This window comes from Lotus japonicus, chromosome 3 (assembly GCF_012489685.1).
Source record: "Lotus japonicus ecotype B-129 chromosome 3, LjGifu_v1.2".
NCBI classification, from domain to species: Eukaryota; Viridiplantae; Streptophyta; class Magnoliopsida; order Fabales; family Fabaceae; genus Lotus; species Lotus japonicus.
The window spans coordinates 69,897,890-69,917,371 of NC_080043.1; the positions used below are offsets into that span (position 1 = coordinate 69,897,890).

The 19,482-nt window shown below is 43.1% G+C and overlaps 2 protein-coding genes across 2 annotated transcripts; one reads left to right on the forward strand and one right to left on the reverse strand.

Annotated features, from left to right (window-relative positions):
• Positions 1-977: 977 nt before the first annotated feature.
• LOC130745541 (receptor-like protein kinase BRI1-like 3) lies at positions 978-5,420 on the reverse strand. Its single transcript, XM_057597848.1, has one exon. The coding sequence runs from the start codon at positions 5,365-5,367 to the stop codon at positions 1,633-1,635; it is 3,735 nt and encodes a 1,244-aa protein (XP_057453831.1). The 5' UTR covers positions 5,368-5,420; the 3' UTR covers positions 978-1,632.
• Positions 5,421-12,844: 7,424 nt separating this feature from the next.
• LOC130744613 (uncharacterized) lies at positions 12,845-14,488 on the forward strand. The gene has a single exon (XM_057596784.1). The coding sequence runs from the start codon at positions 12,845-12,847 to the stop codon at positions 14,486-14,488; it is 1,644 nt and encodes a 547-aa protein (XP_057452767.1).
• Positions 14,489-19,482: the final 4,994 nt, after the last annotated feature.

Consider the following 19,482-nt stretch of genomic DNA (forward strand, 5'->3'; position numbering starts at 1 on the left):
CTCCTTGGTGAGTTGCTGTTGGATTTTGTCATCTTGACAGATTTTAAGAGCAACTCTTTGAATGATAGCTGTGATCTGGCCATAACTAAGAGTTTGATAAGGGATTTCTCCCCCAGGATTTTGGCTTCTAAGTTTTTCACGAACTTTGTCGCCAAAAGATTTAGGAAGACCTGCCAGGAACTTTTCTTTCCAGAAGGCCTGTTGACTATCTTCTCGGGTGTAGACTCTGGTCAAGAAGGTATCCTTATACCACCTGAAATCACCTAAAGATTTGCACTTGAGATTAGATAGAAGATCACCAGATCTATCTTTGATGAGGGAAGGATCTCCAACGAAATGTTGGGCTATGATAAAGATTAAAGAGTTGACAGCATCGGAAATGAGCTTGCCATCTTCAATAATGGGATTGCCCTCTTCATTAGTTTATATATATATATATATATATATGTAGCTTTAGTTTTCCTTTCCTGGCGTGTTTTTTTCCTTAGCTGTAGCTCTATTTCCTGTTTTGCTTCTTTTTCTATGATTCTAGTTTGTTCTTTCTTTTTCATGTAGTACTCACTTGGGAGAGTTTGTTCCCAAGGCTATCTTTTTATCAATGATATTCTCTTTTCTAAAAAAATGTTTGGCAATTCCTATGAATATTTAGATTGAGAATTTAACTTTGCACATTTGGTATGAATGTTTTATAATTAGGTAATCATTTTAAAGATCAGAGTTCTCAGCTCCGATTTAGATTTTCTCAAATAGATTTACAACATTGATCATAGCATTGTCATAATCAATTGATGTTAATTCAAATCCATAAGTGAGGAATACTGGAATAACATAATCAAATGTCCACTCGGATTTCACTTTCTTTAAAGACATTAATGAATATCTAGCAGATGATAGAAGTGTGTCGAAATCATATGATTTTGTACATATCATTCAACCTGTAATTATATTGCAAAGGCAGCTACACAAGTGTAGAAAAATTGCAACCAAATAGTAAGGTAAAATCACTGAAAAATTCATTTGTACTTACAACAGTTTTTAGCTTTCTATAAATAACAAAAATTGGCAGTTTCAACATATGAATCAAAACACAAGTGAGCAAAACTGTGATAGTAACAGAGAACCTCATGGAACTGGTAAACAAAATTTTGAAGTCATCAGCAAAATTGAGGTTAACGATGGAATGACAGAAGTTCACATGCGAAAAACATGTTTTACCAATTTCAAGTGACTGAATACTCTTTCAGCATACAACAGAACATGAAACTCTGTCTATACTCTCAGGGCTCAACCTTCCATGTAGTCGACGATCACCTTCGACCTCTTAATCTCATTAAGTGCATATTTGGAAAATATCTATAATTGATTCTGAAGCCAAAATCAATTATGGGAAGAATCTTTTGTAGTAGATTCTGGATGCAAGAATTGATTTTGAGGAAAAATGAGCTGATCCAAACATGTCTTATATACAGCAAGAATAATGTCATGTGGCCCTTCTACAATTCCACACAAAAGATAGATCAATGTCACCAGATTTTGTCAACTTAGTTCAGCAACAATCTAATGTTCAGAACCTTCTCTTCTTTCATTGTCAAAGGGCTTCTTGAGTATGGTAGAGACCAAAAGATCCTTTTCTCATGCTTCATCAATAACATTGTCCTTCAGAGAGAAGCTATCAAGCACATCATTATCAGTGTCAACCTGAAGCTCTTTAAACATCGACATCACTTGTATCATGGTTGGTCTCCGGTACGGTCTTTCTTCTAGACATTCAAAAGCAATTTTCAAATACTGACATAGCTCACTTTCACTAGATGTTTGCACAATTAAGTCAGGATCAAGAATTTCAATGATTCTTTTCTCTCTATAAAGCTTCTTCGACCATCCAACAAGATTGTTGTCATCACCAAACTCCACCGAGTCAATCGGCCTCTTCCCTGATAGAAGCTCCAGCAGTATGACACCATAACTATAGACATCCCCTTTTGCAGTGCATCTAAAACTCTGGTAGTATTCAGGAGGTACATAACCTGGTGTTCCTGCAAGTGTGCTCACTGTGAGATGAGTGTCAAGGGCATTCACCAATCTTGCCATGCCAAAATCTGAAACTCTAGCCTCAAAATTTTCATCAAGGAGAACGTTGCTGGACTTCATGTCCCTGTGTATGATATGAGGTATGCAACTATGGTGAAGAAATGCAAGACCTCTTGCTGACCCTATAGCTATCTTCTTTCTTGCTTCCCAGTCAAGGCTTCCTGTGCCGCCTCCTTTACCCCTTTCATGTAGAACAGCCTCAAGGCTTCCCCATTTCATGTACTCATACACAAGAAGCCTCTCCTCGCCGACTTTGCAGTAACCTAGTAGTGGAACCAGGTTCCTATGTTTAATCTTCCCAATAGTTTCCATTTCAGCCATGAACTCTCTATCTCCCTGACCCGTCACATGAATGAGCTTCTTGATAGCAACAACACAACCATCTTTTAGCTTAGCTTTGTAGACCTCACCAAACCCTCCAGACCCTATCAAGCTTTCAGCACTGAAGCCATTAGTCGCCTCAAGAAGATGTGCGAATGTCAACTTCCTCAGAGGCTTCTCAAAGGTTGCAACATTGATGCTTAGAGGCTCAGGAAAGCTTGAAAGCTTCCAACTGCTGCTACCTGAAGTTGGAAGACTTTCTATATATTTTTCTCTCTTTTTCTCCTTCCTCCGGATCTTTTTCACTTGATAGAAAGCTAACAAAAGCCCAAGAACAACCAAGAGAAACAGAAGAAGGCCAATGACTATCCCTTCTGCAGCAGGTTGCTTCTTCTTCAAAGTATGAAAACCTGTTGAGTGATTCGACGCACCACACGGCTCTAACGGGACGCCGCAAAGGTTAGAGTTGTTTTCATATCTAGATGACGGGAAAGTGGTTAGCTGACCCCCAGAAGGAATGGAGCCTGTGAGGTTATTATTAGACACATCAAGGTCACTGAGAAAAGATAGACTTTCCAATGAGCCAGGGATGAATCCTTGAAGGTTGTTGTGGGAGAGATCAAGCACTCCAATAGCTTTAAGACCACCAAAACTCTCTGGAATATTCCCAATCAGCCTATTGTGTCCCAGATTCAAGACCTGCAAATAGGCCATTCCACCCAAATTTTCAGGAATGCTTCCTTCCAAGAAATTGTAGGAAAGGTCAAGGTAGATCATGCTGCCATTGGAGGGGAAGGTGTAAACAGTCAAACCAGAGTAGATTCTTGTTAATGGGCAGGAGTGAACCATAGGAAAACCTTCAAGCCTCTCCACCCTGATATCTTCAAATTCAACTAGCCCCCCAGCTCCCCTGCAATTTGTTCCACCTTCATTTCTCACAAATGCAAACTGCTTCCCTGAAACACTCCCAGGAATAACCAATCCAGCTTGATTGGAAAGCTCATGTGGGACAGTACCAGTAAGGTTATTGCTGTTCAAATCTAACCATATGAGCGTCTTACACTTCCCAATCGCTGGAGGGATTAATCCAGTGAGTGAATTGTTACCTAGTTGGAGGATTGCAAGTGCATTCAGGTTCCCAATACCAGCAGGAATTCCCCCGGTGATCCGGTTACTAGCGAGGGACACCCAAATCATGTTGGTGCAATTAGCAATTGACTGAGGAATGGAGCCTGAGATGAAGTTATTGTTGAGAATCAAGGTCTCAAGGTTCCCTCCATTGACACAGATTCCTTCAGGAATCTCCCCACTGAGGTTGTTTGCCCACATAATCAAGTCAGAAAGATTAGGCAAGGACCAAACTTCCAAGGGTATTGAGCCCTTCAGATTGTTAAAGCTGAAATCAATTGTCCTCAAACTCTTGCACCCACCAAGCTCAGCAGGAACCTCCCCTGAAAGGTAATTGCCAGCCAAAAGCATCTTCTCCAAGTTCGAAAGAGAAGAGCAAATCCCGGAAGGGACATTGCCAGTGAAGGCATTGGAACTGAGGTCAAGAACCTGAAGCTGTGTACAATTGGCAAGAGACAATGGAACAGACCCAGTTATGTTGTTAAATGGCACATAGAGATACCTGAGACTTGAAATGTTGCTGACAACTGAGGCAAGGAAGTTTCCAGAGAGATAATTCTTAGCAAGGTTTAGACTTTTCAAAGAAAAGCACTTCCCAAATGTCAAAGGCAACTCACCAGAAAGCTTATTCTGAGACAGATCAAGCACTTCCAAAGTCCCACAAGCCATTCCAAGCTCCATAGGTATCACACCATAAAACTGATTATGCCCAAGAAACAGTTCCTTCAAACTCCTTAACCCACCAAGAAGAACCCCAGGAATCTCCAACCTGAGCTCATTGTGGGAAAAATCAACAGTCTCCAGCACCTTGCAGTTGCTCAAACTCGGTGGAAACTCACCACTTGAAAGCTCATTGTGAGAGAAACTCAACCAAACAAGCCTCTCACACTTCCCAAAATCAACCCCAGAAAACCCATCAGAAAAATTGTTGCTTGACAGATCCAAAACCTCAACAGCATCTCCCACAATACGAGGGGGTATCTTCCCAGAAAGCAGGTTGTGGGAAATATCCAGAGTAGAAAGGTTCGCGCAAGGAACAAGCGACTCACTGAGTTGACCCGCAACTCGGTTGTCAGAGAAATTCAGCATAACCAAACCGCCACAATCCGCAACCGCAGACGCCACAAAGCTAAAATCAGAAAACAAATTCCTCGAAACGTCAAGCTCAAGCAGAGAAGAAGGACCAAAACTGCGAGAGTGATATTGGGCGGCGGCGCCGGTGATGAAATTCCGGGAGAGGTTGAGGTGGTTGAGGCCGCGGCAGGGAGTGAGGTCGTGAAACGGGAACTCGCCGGAGAAGTTGGTAGCTGAGAGGTCGAGGGTGGTGAGGGAACAAGAAGAGGAAACGGAGAAGTTGAAAGCGTTGAAGGAATTTCCGCGTAAGAGAAGGTTTTGCAAAGTGGGTATTGAAGTCAGGGTCGGGAGGTGAAGCGTGCCGGTGAGGGAAGCGCCGGTGAGGTTGACGGTGGTAACATCGCCGGCGGCGGAGCAGGAAACGCCGCGCCAGGAGCAGGGAGAGGTGGCGGCGGCGGACCAGGTTGAGAGAAAGTTGTATGGGTCAGAGGAAACATAGGATGTCTTGAACGAGGTTAACAAGGTTACTACTGCAACATCATCGTTGTTGTTGGTGGTGGGAGTAGCAGAAGCTGAGGTTGTCGGTGTGGAGGTTAAGGTTGTTGTGAGGATCATGAATGAGGCAATTAAGAAAACAAACCCCACTACTTGGCTTGGTTGTGCTTGTGCTCTTCTTCTTCTTCCTCTTCCTTCTTGTTCTTGTGACCACGACATGTTCTTCTTTGTGTGTTTTGGTTTCTCTCTTGTTTTCATTTTGATTTGATTTCACTTTCTCTGTTTCTTTCTTTTTTGCCTCATGGAAATAATCATTTGTGCCATCAAATCAATCAACCACTCTTTCGTTATTTGTCTCGTGCGTGTGCGTGGAAGTAAGTCCAAAACTGGAAAAAAACAACAAAATTGTTATTTGGTCAACAATATTTTGTTTCTAAGTACATTATTATTATTTGCTTACATACTTATATATTCAAATTTCAAATAGATTATTTTCCTATTTAACATAAAAAATATGGAAAGAGTTAGACACTCAGACTCATTTTTCTCATCAATTATGTGTGCTATATTTTGACTAAGAACACATTTACACAAAATATATGAACAGTCAAAATAGATTCAAACTATATTGGAATGTGAGCTAACAGATATATACATAATTTATTTTTTCTTACTTTTTCTCTCTTTGGAGATTTATGTGGTGTTTAGTGTTTACAATATGAGGAAGTTTACCAATTATGTTTCATTGGTCAGTAAAATTGTTACTCCTATTTTGTTTTTGATTACATCATTATTATTCGTTTAGGTACTCATATATTCAAATATATTTTCCTATTTAACTTACAAAAATATTGAAAAGGTTAGACTCATTTTTAATTTCTCATCATTTATGTGTGCTATTTTGAATAAAAACAAATTCAAGTAAAATACATGGCGGTCAAAAATACATTCAAACTATATTGAAATTTGTGCTAATTACTAATAGAAATGTAAACATAATCTCTATCTTTATCATTTTGGTTACTTATTTGTTTTTTCTTATTTTCTTTCTATATTGATATGGTGTGTGCAATATGAGGAAGTTGACCAGCTAGGTTTTATTTGTGGACTATCAGCTTTATTGTGGATAATGATCTTACCCATTTTTAACATAATTATCTCTAATAAAAGATACACGTGATCTGCATCAAAAACTGATTAAGGATTTTTAAAATATAATATTTAATTAATGGGTATCATAAATAATAAATACTACATTCCTCAACAGATTTTTTTAGTATTATGTTATTTGGATAGGGAAAATGTCAACTTGTATTATTTACATGTCTTATGTTATTTGGAACAATTTGCATAGCGTACCACTAGTAGTATGCTCAATAAAAATTAAAAACTTAAAATAATATTACAATTTCTAACATATTGAGATATTGTAAACTAAGTTAAGAACATAAACATCAACAAATAATGGTTGATTCAAATAATACATGTTTAATTTCTTTTAGTAAAATTTAAGATTTCAGTTTTGATTAGAAGTGCTAATCCCATCAAAAAGTGTATACTTTTGAACTCTTTCTTGTTTAATATTGGTTTTGAATGGGGTACAAGATGGTCAGAGCAATGTAAGATTGTAGTTGTTGAAGAATACACATTTCTTTTTAATAACCTTTTTTAAGTGACTATGATATGTCCCAACAATATTTTTTTATTGACTAGTACGATGCACAGGGGTATTCATGTTTGTTTATTGCGTGAATTTTTTTAAAATATATGTTATTTATGTGATGTTTATTAAAAGATAATTTATGTATTAAAAGAACAAAATTAATTTTAGATACAAGAAAATATAAATTTGTAGGTTCTTTTTTTGATAAATGTGTTTGAGTTGTTTTTATTTTGTAGAAGGGCAATTAACCCCATCAAATATAAGAATAAATTTATAAAGATACTAGCACATCAAAAACTACTCTTGTAATTAAGGGCGTATTTATTTGTAATTTAAGAAGAGTTAGTTAATAATCCTTAATTCATTGGGAGAGGAATAACGTTGAAGATTACATGGCTCGCCTACTTTTAGGGAAGGTATCCCACATTGTGTTTTAAGGCTTTTACCACCGTTTATTGTAGCTTCTTTGTGCATGCATTGTGACGGCGTAGTTCTTTGTGCTCTTTTAGCTTTCCCCTTATAACTAAAAAAATTTATTGTAACAAAATCTAGTAGAATCAATATTTAGAGGATAAATATTGTAAAATACTAATGTGCATGGAAGGGTATGATTGGATTGAGATTTTTTTTTGTCATTTACATATTTTTGTTGCCCTCATTTGTGGATTGATCTTGTACATGAGACTCCTACAAAAATGTCATTTCATGTTCAAGAAGTGAACCATAGGAAGTCAAGTCGTAACTAAAGCAATTCAACTTAGCCTTAAAATACAAATTAAAGAAAGCATTCCCAATCGCTCTTGCTTTCCACCTATATACGTGGAACTCAACCATTGTACTTGATCTAGAGCTAAGTTGAAATGCCTTGATTTCGAGTGTGACTTAACTCCCCAAGCGGTTCACCATATTAACATACCATTTCTATTTTTCCAATAAAATAAACGATGCATAGAAGTGATTTTGCTTACTTATAATCAAATAACATTAAATCTCTTGAATTTTCTTTTACATATTATTTCTGAATATAACTGATTTTTTCCAATTATAAAATAAACTGATCCTAAAACTGTTAATAAGACAAAATCTTAGTCCATGCCATGATTCCATGTCCAGTCTTTGTTTTAATTGTTTCACAAAACCCAAAATAGCATTTTCCTTCTCCTATCTTTGGTTCCTTGTGCAGATTTTCAGACATGTGGCACTACCTCTTAACCTACCCTGAGCTGGTAGTAGCTTTGAAGTTTTGGCTTCTTTTTCCATACTTACTTAGGAGGAAAAGACGGGTTTGCTTGGGAACCTGAAATTACGTGAGAGAAAAAGGAATCATTGTGTTATTTATAAATTAATATTGGCCACCCCTTTTCATAAAAAAAGTGGTCCAAATCGCTTTCCCGTTTCAAAGACGTAATTATCACCCGAATTTTGGGTTTTGAAATTGCGCCAATAACGGGAACCTAATGTCAAGGAATGAGGTACAACAATTTCAAAAAGCTCGTGTATCCTAGCTAAGTGCCAACCAACTAATAATGAATTTGAATAGTGGTCAGTGGTTGTCATTTTTAATACTCTACTCTTTTTAACTTCTTTTCTTTTTATTCCCTGCATAAAATTTTTGGAAGTCAGGAGTTACTCCCTCCGATCCTTTTTATAAAAAAAACTTGGATAAAATCACACAAATTAAGGAAACTAATATTTTTTATAAAATTAACTACTATGCTTAATTTCAATGATGTTTTTTTCCTTTTTACAAGAACAATCATGCTAATTACCATAAATGTTGATCATACTTATTGGGTGTTTGCAATTTCCCTTCATATTTTTGTTTTGGGAAGAAGTCCCTTTACATTGGTATTGATTATTTAACTTAATTTTATAAGAGTGTTTCTTATAAAAAGGACCAAGAAAAATCTCCAAAGTGTTTCTTATAAAAAGGACCGGAGGGAGGAAGTATATTCTAACACTTGTTTAGAATTACCCCTTAATGGATATACATGTAAACATTTGTTTTAAATTTTAATTATTGGAACTCAATTAGGTGATTAGCTATATAAAGAAAGTTTACACTAATAATACAACATCTTTAATTTTTTTTTTAAGTTGTCATATGATGCAGCACACAGAATGTTGAATATGCAATTAAGGTCATGTAGACATAATCTATCTTAGTATGTCATATTGCTTCTCTACTGACACAAACATTTTTAGACGCATGTGATGGAAAAACTAAAAGTGCAACGTCAAATAAATAAAACGGATCAAATTTGCTTGTTTTAAAACATAGAAATCAAATTCACATAATCATATGATACTTGGGCTTGCAATAATTGTATAAAAGATAAATGCTTTTGTCTTAAAATTCTCGGAGCTTCTTTTCATACTCTCTTTAAGTCACTTAAAGACAAACGTTTATGAAACTATAACTTAAGTAAAAATAGAGTATTAGAAATAATAAATAATCAACATTAAAATAAATTTTTTAAAACATTCACAACTTAGATTATGTTTGAATTTCAGTTCACTTTACTCTAAACTAGATATAAAACCCGTGCGTTGCACGGGTTTGTTTATAATATTTTTTAAAATTATATACAATTATTATAGTTAAAATAAATATATAAATATTTAATTATCAAATATAATAAAATAGATAATAATTGAGGTGTGACATTTCACTGAATATAATTAGAGTTTTATTGGTGTAAATAATTAATATTACTCAAATTTAATAATTGATGTAAATAATTAATAGACATTTCATTTATGATTTTTTATATAATAATATAGAAAATAATTAATTGAATTTGAAATATTTTAAATCAAGTAATAATTTTTGCCCGGTTTGCGTCAAGAGAAGGCTCTTCGCATCGCATTTGGCGAGTTCTCCCGTTGTTCATTATAGCTTCGTTGTATTTGGACATCGCAGTGTAGTTTTTTGTGTTCTTTTAGCCTTCCTCTTGTAATAAAAAAAAGTAATAATTTTTTCATATCATAAATAAGTTGAAATTTTTTACTTTATATCAACAATAAATAATTTTAACAATTATAAGTGTAAAAAATATTTATTAAATTTAACTTTATTCAACTTTGGTCATGGTTACTTTCCTCTGTTTATGCTTCATCAAATCAATTTTACTAATATAAAATCGATCAAATAATTTTTTCAATGCATACACATATTAGGAGCACAAAGTTAAAAAGGTGAAAAAGGTGCAAACAACAACCTTTCAATAACCAGAGATAAAGTAAAAGTTAAACTAAGGAAAAAATGTAATGTTACAGTTTGAATGAAAGAGTTATATTTAAAAAGTAGTTCTGCCATATAAATCATAAAGTAAAAGAATTTCTTTTTTCACCCATATCATGAAATGCTATTTATGTATATAGTTAAGCATACACATTACACAGTAGTACATGTGAAATACATGTTTCTTCAAGTTTTAGTATAAAATGAAAGGGAATGATGAAGAATAACTAAGATAAATTAAAAAACCAAAAAAATTAGTAAAAGAAAAAATGTGCAAAAACAGAAATCCTTGAAGAATTTCGTTTATACATACAATATATATTAGAGCCTCAAATTAAACACCTCAGCGTGAGCAAGGGAAATGTGTGTATGAAACCGAGAAAGGTTAAGCAAGGTGGTTTTAGAGCATAAAAATATCAAAGTAGGTGAGAGAACAAAGAAGAAACCATAAAAGGACAAATAGGACTTTACCAAAGCAAGATTTGAAAACAAATAACAAAAGAAATACATGTAGCACCTAAGATGGGGGTTGAATGAAAGTTGCATAAAGCTCAAACAGATGAGGTGTATTTATACTTAAAGATTAAACATTGAAGAATATGGAAGGTCTCACTAATTTTAAATAAGAGGATGAATGATTAATGACTCATAAAATATGAAACTGATCCTTATTTATAACTGATAGTATTAATTGAATTTAAAAAAAGAAATTGGTGAAGATAAAGATGACATATTTCCATTAGTTGAAGGGAATTTGCACTTTCAATAACAATATGTATTCAAATTTACACTAAGAAAGATTGACATGCAATTATTATATATATTTTTCAATTATAGAAGCTATATGTATTCTTTTCAAGAGTTACATTATATTAGCATGTGCAACCTGAAAAATACAAAAAAATTAGAGAGATTCAAAAGTTTTTTTTTTTTTGAAATGGAGATTCAAAAGATACATTATACTAAAAGTTGAATAGAAATTTGTTCAACTTCATTGTTTAAATGCTAGCATGTGTAACATAAAAAAAATAAAAAGATTGGAGAGTTTCAAAAGTTACATTATATTAAAAGTTGAATGGATATTTGTTCAACTTCATTGTTAAATGCATTTAATATTTATAGCTCAAGTGAGCGTTACATATATATATATATAGATTGCATACATCTCAAAGCACAAAAAATAGAAGTGAAAATTTCTTTAATTAAATTGAAAGTGCTTTCAACTTGAAAGTAACATAAAAATAAACACACACTTATAAACCTGCTAAACATGAGCGTTGAGATGTCCCAAAATTTCACATGAACATTAAAATGAAGTTATTACTAATGCTATAAATATTTATAAATTTTAGGGTTAATCCTCTAATTGGTCCCTGTGGTTGTGTGGCCGTCTGAAATTAGTCCCTCCCGTAAAATCTAAGTCCTCGCGTTTGAAAAAGTGTGTGTAGCAGGTCCTCGCCGGAGGGACTAATTTCCACACACTTTTCAAACGCGAGGACTTAGATTTTACGGGAGGGGCTAATTTCAGACGGCCACACAACCACAGGGACCAATTAAATGATTATCCCTAAATTTTAATAGGACTATACTTCTTCAATGTGTATGATCATTGTTCCGGGAACCCTGACCGGGGACGGACAGGGGACCTAGGACAGGGCCGGACCCACCAAAAGTCCCAGATAAGGGGCCGTTTGGGGGAAGCCAAGGGCCCCCCGCTCCCGAGCCCCACCACTAAGGGTGAGGACAAGGAACCCGGGGCCCACTTCATAGGGGTTGACCTAGGCCAACTACCCTAGGGGTAGGTTGGCTGGTGCAGGTCCGTAGGGCCCCCCAGACCGTTGGATCACTGTTCCTCTGCAGGGGATCCAACGGTGATCCATGCCCCCATGTACGAGCCATGCATGACGTTGCATGGCTCCAACCCTAATCCTGCCTCTCCTATATAAAGGGAACACTCCTTCTATCTAAAGGAAACGTATTCTCTCCAACTTCACCATTCTTGCAACTCCCTCACTGACTTTAGCATCGGAGTGCCTTGCAGGAGCCCCTCCCGGGACCTTGCCTACTTGGAGCGTCTTCAACACGTCCAGATCCCCCTTCTCCTACCCCTTGTCAACGGGTAGCTTGGTCTCTCCCTGATCAATTGGCGCCGTCTGTGGGGATCTGGTAAAACTCTTCCCAGCACCGCGTGCCTTCGCCTCAAGTCATCAACCAGCAAGCTATGGTAGAGACACGTCAGACATCACGCCGTCCTGCACCAACTCCTGAGGGCCATGTGGAGACCATCAACGAAACTACGGATCGCAGAACCCCCCCTTCTCCTCCCCAACACCCTCCCCCCCGACTCCTCAACCGCAACCACCCCGCTCACCGGAACCCGCAGCCATTACCCCGCATGCGGCCCACGAGGCACTCTGCCGCTTGGAGGCTCGCATCCGGGCAATGGAAGAGGACAACGGGGCTGGGCGAGAGCAAGCCCGAAGTATGAGAATCCGAGACGCTCAAGAAGAGATTCACATGCTCCGCGCCCACCTCCGACAACTGGAGGAGCAGGAAACTCGATCGCGCCCCCCGCCAGCGTTTTCACAGGAAGAGGAGACGACCGGGGGCCCGATCCAACCCCCCTACTACCAGGAAGCACGTCGCAAGGCGCCCGCGGCCGAACGGGTGGCTAGCCATACACCACGGAGACGCTACTCTCCCCGCAGGAGCCCCTCTAGGCGCAGGAGCCCCACCCCGACCCAGGACCAGACACACAACCGTCCCCGGTCCAACAACGCACTTGTCACCTACCAGCGCCGATCGGAGGCCCCCTATCCCCTGAGATTATGGCGTTTCCTTTCCCTCAGGGGTGGGCCCGACCCAAAGTGAAGCTCTACGAGGGAGACACCGACCCGCAGGAACACGTGAACTTCTTCGTGGGCGCGATGCAGTATGCTGGGGCCAGCGACCCTTTATACTGCCGCTGCTTCCCCATGAGCCTTGGAAAAGGACCCATGAACTGGTTCCAGAATTTACCGAGCAACTCGCTGCACGACTGGAACGGAGTTGTGTCATGCTTTTTAGCCCAGTATTCCTCGGTGCGCAGCATACCGAAGACCGCGCAGACTTTGGCCTTGGTTAAGCAGAAGGAGAAGGAGTCTCTGAAGGCATTTCTCAATCGGTTCAACAAGGAGGCCGGTGATATCACCGGACTCCTCCCCGACACAAGGTTGGTCCTAGCTACCGCAGCCCTTGCGCCAGGACCGTTCCTGACATCTCTGGACGGCAAGCCCGCCAACACTCTGGAGGAATTCCTAGCTCGAGCAGAAAAATTCATAAACATGGAGGATACCGCGACCCTAAGAGCCGCTAGTCAGACGCTCGCGATCAAAGGACCGCCGAAGTTGAAGGAAAATAAGGACCAACCTTCGACCCAAGAGTCCCGACGGAAGGGTCAGGACGAACGGAAGTCGAAGCGAAAGAAGTACGATAGTTATACCCCGCTGAGCTCCTCCCTTTCACACATCCTGAGGGAGAAAGCCTCCACCGACCTCAGAGACCGTCCCCTCCCACTCCTGACGAGAAGGGACAAGCTGGATTCCAAGAGATTCTGTGAGTTCCACGACAGCCCGGGTCACAACACTGACGAGTGCCTGAACCTCAAGGACAAGGTGGAAGAACTAATCAGAGCAGGAAGACTGTCCAGGTATGTAGCTGTGTCGACGGGGGCCCTCCAGCGCCCGCGCTCGCCACCCCCAAGACGGTCACCAACCCCTCCAAGACACCGAGACCGGTCTCCTCCCAAACGCCGATCGGTGGAACGTCGCGACAGGTCCCCTCCGCGTCGCCACAGCCCCGAGCGTCGCGGACGCAGCCGGGAACGGCGAAGAAGCCCCGACCGCCACGGCCGGGATGAAGTCAGAAGACAACACGGGAATAATCTAGTCAGCGTCGGCTCAATAGCAGGAGGATGGGCCGCAGGCGGTCCCACCAACAACAGCCGAAAAAGGAGTATCCGCGTCATCATGTCAGCGGCTGGACGGCCCCGACCAGGGTCCCTCCACCCCCCAAGACAGAAGGTGGCCATAACCTTCACGGAGGACGATTACGGCGAAGACACCGGCGAAGAAGATGACCCCATCGTCATTGAAGCTCTGATCGGCAACGGTAAGATCCGAAGGACACTCATCGATACAGGTAGTTCCGCGGACATTATGTTTTATGATGCTTATAAGAGCTTAGGGCTATCGGTGAAAGACCTGCTCCCCTACGACCATGATTTGGTTGGGTTCATCGGGGACAGAGTCCTACCCTTAGGATATTTTGATACTTGCCTTTCCTTAGGAGATTACAAAATTTGCAGGACTATAAAAGCCCGCTTCCTGGTGGTGGAGTGTCCGACGGCGTACAACGCCATTCTTGGCAGGCCAAGCCTCAACACTTTCAGGGCGATCATATCCACCCACCACCTGATGCTGAAGTACCCCTAGGCAGGAAGGGCGGTACCAGTACGCGGCAATCTAGAAATGGCGAGGAGCTGCTACAACTCCAGCTGCAGACTGGCCAGGGAGGAAAGGAAGAAGAAGAAGTCCAAAGTGCACGACCAGCAGAACAACTTTCACCTTCAACACACCAGTTTCATGACCGACCTTGACCCCCGCGTGGACCAGTCTAGAGACGACCACCGCCTCAAACCCGACGGGGAGTCCCACCCCATCCAGGTCGGTCCCCTTCCAGAGAACACTACCAACATAGCTCGGGACCTTCCCCGAGACCTCTCCAAACGAATGAAAAAATTGCTACTTTCCAATGGGAAGCTGTTTGCCTGGTCGTCAGCCGACATGCCCGGCATTGACCCCACCTTCTGTAGCCACAGACTTTCCGTCGACCGGAAGTTCAAACTAGTTGCTCAGAAGAAGAGGCAGATGAGCGCTGAGAAGCAGCAGGTTATCCAGCAACAGACCACAGAGTTGCTTCAGGCCGGGATCATTCAGGAGGTCAAATACACGACCTGGCTCTCCAATGTGGTCTTAGTCAAGAAGGCAAATGGGAAGTGGCGCATGTGCGTCGACTACACTGACCTCAACAAGGCTTGCCCCAAGGACCCGTTTCCCCTACCGAGCATTGATGCGCTGGTCGACAATTCCTCGGGATACGAATACCTCTCTCTTATGGATGCCTATTCAGGCTACAACCAGATTCCCATGCATAGGGACGATGAAGAGAAGACTGCCTTCATCACCGACCAGGGCACCTACTGTTACACGATGCTGCCCTTCGGCCTCAAGAACGCAGTGGCCACCTACCAACGGATGATGACCCGAATCTTCGGGGACCTAATGGAGAAATCGGTCGAAGTCTACATTGATGATATTATAGTCAAGACCCCAAAGGGAGGAGACCACGCGGCGGACCTCGCAGTCGTTTTCGAGCAGTTAAAGAAGCACAACATGCGCCTCAACCCCGACAAGTGTACTTTTGGCGTTCGAAGCGGGAAGTTTCTGGGGTACATGCTCACCAACCGCGGCATTGAGTTGAACCCTGACAAATGTCAGGCGATCATGAATATGAAGAGCCCGCGCACAGTCAAGGAAGTCCAACAGCTGGCCGGTCGCATGGCCGCGATCGGCCGCTTTTTGCCAAAGGCTGCTCTCCGGGCCCTGCCTCTTTACACCCTCCTGAAGAAGGGAGCGACTTTTGAGTGGTCGGCGGAGGCCGACTCTGCTTTCACTCAGCTGAAGGAGACCCTATTTCCCCCTATTCTGACTAGCCCAAAACCAGGGGAGACACTATACCTATACCTGGCCGTGCGGGAGAAAGCAGTTAGCTCTGTCCTAATCAGAGAAGCGGAAGGAAGGCAGCTACCAGTCTATTTTGTCAGCCGTTCATTGAAGGGTGCGGAGCTCAGGTATAAGATGCTGGAAAAGGTGGCACTGACTCTACTAACCACGGCGCGACGCCTAAGGAGGTACTTTCAAGCTCATCGCATTGTGGTGCGAACCGATCAGCCGGTCCGACAGGTCCTTCATAAGCCTGATCTAGCCGGTCGGATGGTAAGCTGGTCCATCGAGCTCTCCGAGCATGACATCAACTACGAGCCCAGGAGAGCCATTAAAGCACAAGTCCTAGCGGACTTCTTGGTCGAACTCACAGATGAGGAAGAGCCTCCTGCCGAGACCACCTGGGTGGTCAACGTAGATGGCTCGAGCAACAAGGAAGGTGGCGGGGCTGGGATCGTATTGCAAAGTAGTACCGGAATGGTGGTCGAACAATCCCTCCGCTTTAACTTCCCAACTACAAACAACCAGGCCGAGTATGAAGCCTGCATTGCAGGGCTGGTCACGGCTCGAGACCTGGGAGCTAAGGAGATACTTGTCTGCTGCGACTCACTTCTGATCGTTTCACAAGCAAACGGAGACGCTCAGGCAAAGGATCCCATCGTGGAACAATACTTGACCCATTTGAAACGACTGGGCTCGACCTTCACCAAAGTGGAGTTCCGCCACGTCCCCAGAGCCCAGAATGATCGAGCAGACACCCTGGCCAAGCTGGCCAGCACTGGAAAGCCTGGCCTAAATGGAACGGTTATTCAGGGGACCTTAGCCCTCCCCTATGTAGCTGACCCCGATCGTCCTGTAGGACAAGTTATGATGCCGATCGGCACCGAGGAAGACCGGAGGACCCCGATCATCAAGTATCTCAGATCCGGGTGGCTGCCCGAAGAGAAGTTGGTACGGCGCGCCTCCTGGTACACTATCGTTAATGATGATCTCTTCAAGCGGGGATTCTCCACCCCCATTCTGAAGTGCTTGGCTAAGGATAGAGCAGCCTATGTCCTGGCGGAAATCCACGAGGGCAGCTGCGGCCATCATCCGGGCGGGCGTTCCCTTGCCCGAAAGGTACTCCGAGCCGGCTATTACTGGCCAACCCTAGAGAAAGACGCCGCGGAGCACGTTAAGCAATGCGACCCCTGCCAGAGGCACGCCGATCTGCACAACGCTCCTCCGGCCCACCTTACCTCTCTAGTCTGTCCTTGGCCTTTCCACCAGTGGGGCATGGATTTATTGGGTCCGTTCGACACTGCGCCTGGCCAACTCAAGTACTTGGTGGTAGCAGTGGATTACTTCACCAAGTGGGTCGAAGCCGAACCACTAGCAACGATCACCACAGCTAGAGTGCAACGCTTCTTCTACAAGAACATCATCAGCAGGTTCGGAGTCCCTGGGGTCCTGGTCACAGACAATGGAACCCAGTTTACTTCTAAGGGGTTTAGGGACCTCTTGGACGGGCTGCACATCAAGCAGCGATTCACTTCCGTCGAGCACCCCCAGACAAACGGGCAGGCAGAGTCGGCCAACAGGGTCATTCTCCGAGGCCTCCAGAAGAGATTGGGGAGCGCCAAGGGCGACTAGGCCGAACAGCTCGATCACGTCCTGTGGGCATACCGCACCACTCCGCACTCGACTACGGGGGAGAGCCCTTACCGCCTCACCTTTGGCACAGAAGCTGTGATTCCGGCTGAGATAGGAGAACCGAGCGCCCGAACAGTGGGTTTTGACCCCAACCAGAACGATCAACTCGTAGGGGAAGACCTCGACCTCCTGGCGGAAAGGAGAGCGGTGGCCAATTGCAGAGAGCTAATCGCAAAGCAGCAGGCAGCCATTCGCTACAACAAGAAAGCAGTTCTCCGCTCCTTTGCCACAGGGGACTTGGTCCTCCGGAAGGCCAGCGTCGGAGCACGATCAACCGAGCGGGGAAAACTAGCGGCCAACTGGGAAGGCCCTTACAGGGTTGTCGAAGCAACCGGCACGGGAGCTTACAAACTGGAAACTCTAGCAGGAAAAGAAATCCCTCGTACATGAAACGCAGCCAACCTGAGAAGATACTATAGTTAAGCCGCGACCGATCAGGCACCCGCAATCTTCCTAAGCATGGTCTTTTAATTTAGTCTTTTGTAATCAAGGGTACACACTCATCTCGTCCAAGTTTGTAGACGACTAGAGCCACGAGCTCCAAGTGCAGAAATGAAGCAGTGTTTTATGTTGAATTTGAATATATTCGACCGCACTGACAAACTATTAAAGACCCATAGGGCACTAAGACCCATCGGGCACGAAAGTAACTAAGACCCATAGGGCACTAAGACCCACCGGGCACGAAATTAATTAAGACCCATAGGGCACTAAAACCCACCGGGCACGAAATTAACTAAGACCCTTAGGGCGCCAAGACCCGCCAAGCAAGAGATTATTAAAGACCCTCCGAGCACCAAGACCCATAGGGCGCTAAGACCCGTCGGGCACAAAAACATCAAAGACCTTTCCGGCACGGAATAGCTTTAAGACGAGTAAAGAACGAAGAATACAGCGCAAAAAGAAAATATAATAAGAAGTTCTTACAAACACCAAGTGAAAGGTAGGAACAACAAGTCTTTACAAAAAACGGAACAAACAAGTTTAAACAAACAACAGAACGATCAGTAAACACATTAAATTACAATAAAGAAACAAGAACTTCAAGGAGCTGGCTCGGTTGGGAAGGTCGGAGTAAACTGCTTCTGGTCGTCCAAAGTCCCGATCTTTCCCCCCAACACAACCTTCCGATAATGAAGAGGGCCCACATCCAGTCCCGGATGGACCACTTCAAGTTGAGCCAAAACATTGTCAAAAGAAGCCTTGTGAATCTCCTTCAGATTCGACCTCAGCTTCTTTCTCTCAGCCCCCAGATTGGCAACTATCTTCTTAAGCTCAGCATTGCTCGCTTTCAAGGCTTCCATCTCCTTAGCTTCACTCTCTCGAGCAGCCTTCTCGTCTTTCAGGGCCTGCTCGGCTTTCTCTGCCCGGGAGCGCAACCACTCGTTATCCTTCTCGCTCAGCTCCAGCTTCTCCGCAAACTTCTTGGCCGCAGCCGTCACCTCGTGCACCTCCCCTTGTAACTTCGCTTTAGCAGCGGTCAGCTCTTGAACCGATTTCTTGGAGTCAGCCAACTCTTTGTCCGCCTTAGCGAACTTATCCTCGGCGGCGTTCAACTGCTCCTTGACCTCTTCCACGTCGAGCACCGGCCCCTGTTGCACATGCCGAATGACGGAGGCAGTCTGAAGCACTGCTTTCAGAGCAAAGTTCAAGAGATTGCAGGGTTCCTTTGTGCTCAGGAACGACTGGTCGAGCTCATTGTACACCAGATCATCGATTTGGTTGTTGTGCTCGTCCGTGTCCACCGCATCTCGACCCCACACAGAAATGGGCTCCGAGGGACCCACTTGAGCAATCAGAGTCGCTCGTTCAGGAGAACGGACCCCCTCGCCTGAGGAGCGGCGTTTCCTCTTGGCCGAGCGCTCTGAGCCGGCCCTATTCCCCTCAAGGGAACCCTCCTGCTGACGTTCGGGATTCCCTGAGCCCGACCCAGGGTCTACGTCTTCTTCGCCACCGTCCGGGCCACTATGACAGGCCCCAACGGGGTTAGCCCCGGCTAAAGGCTGCTCCTA

What these genes read in the sequence shown, in the direction of transcription:
- LOC130745541 (XM_057597848.1), bottom strand. Translation starts at nt 5,367, where the DNA reads ATGAAAACAAGAGAGAAACCAAAACACACAAAGAAGAACATGTCGTGG.
- LOC130744613 (XM_057596784.1), top strand. Translation starts at nt 12,845, where the DNA reads ATGGCGTTTCCTTTCCCTCAGGGGTGGGCCCGACCCAAAGTGAAGCTC.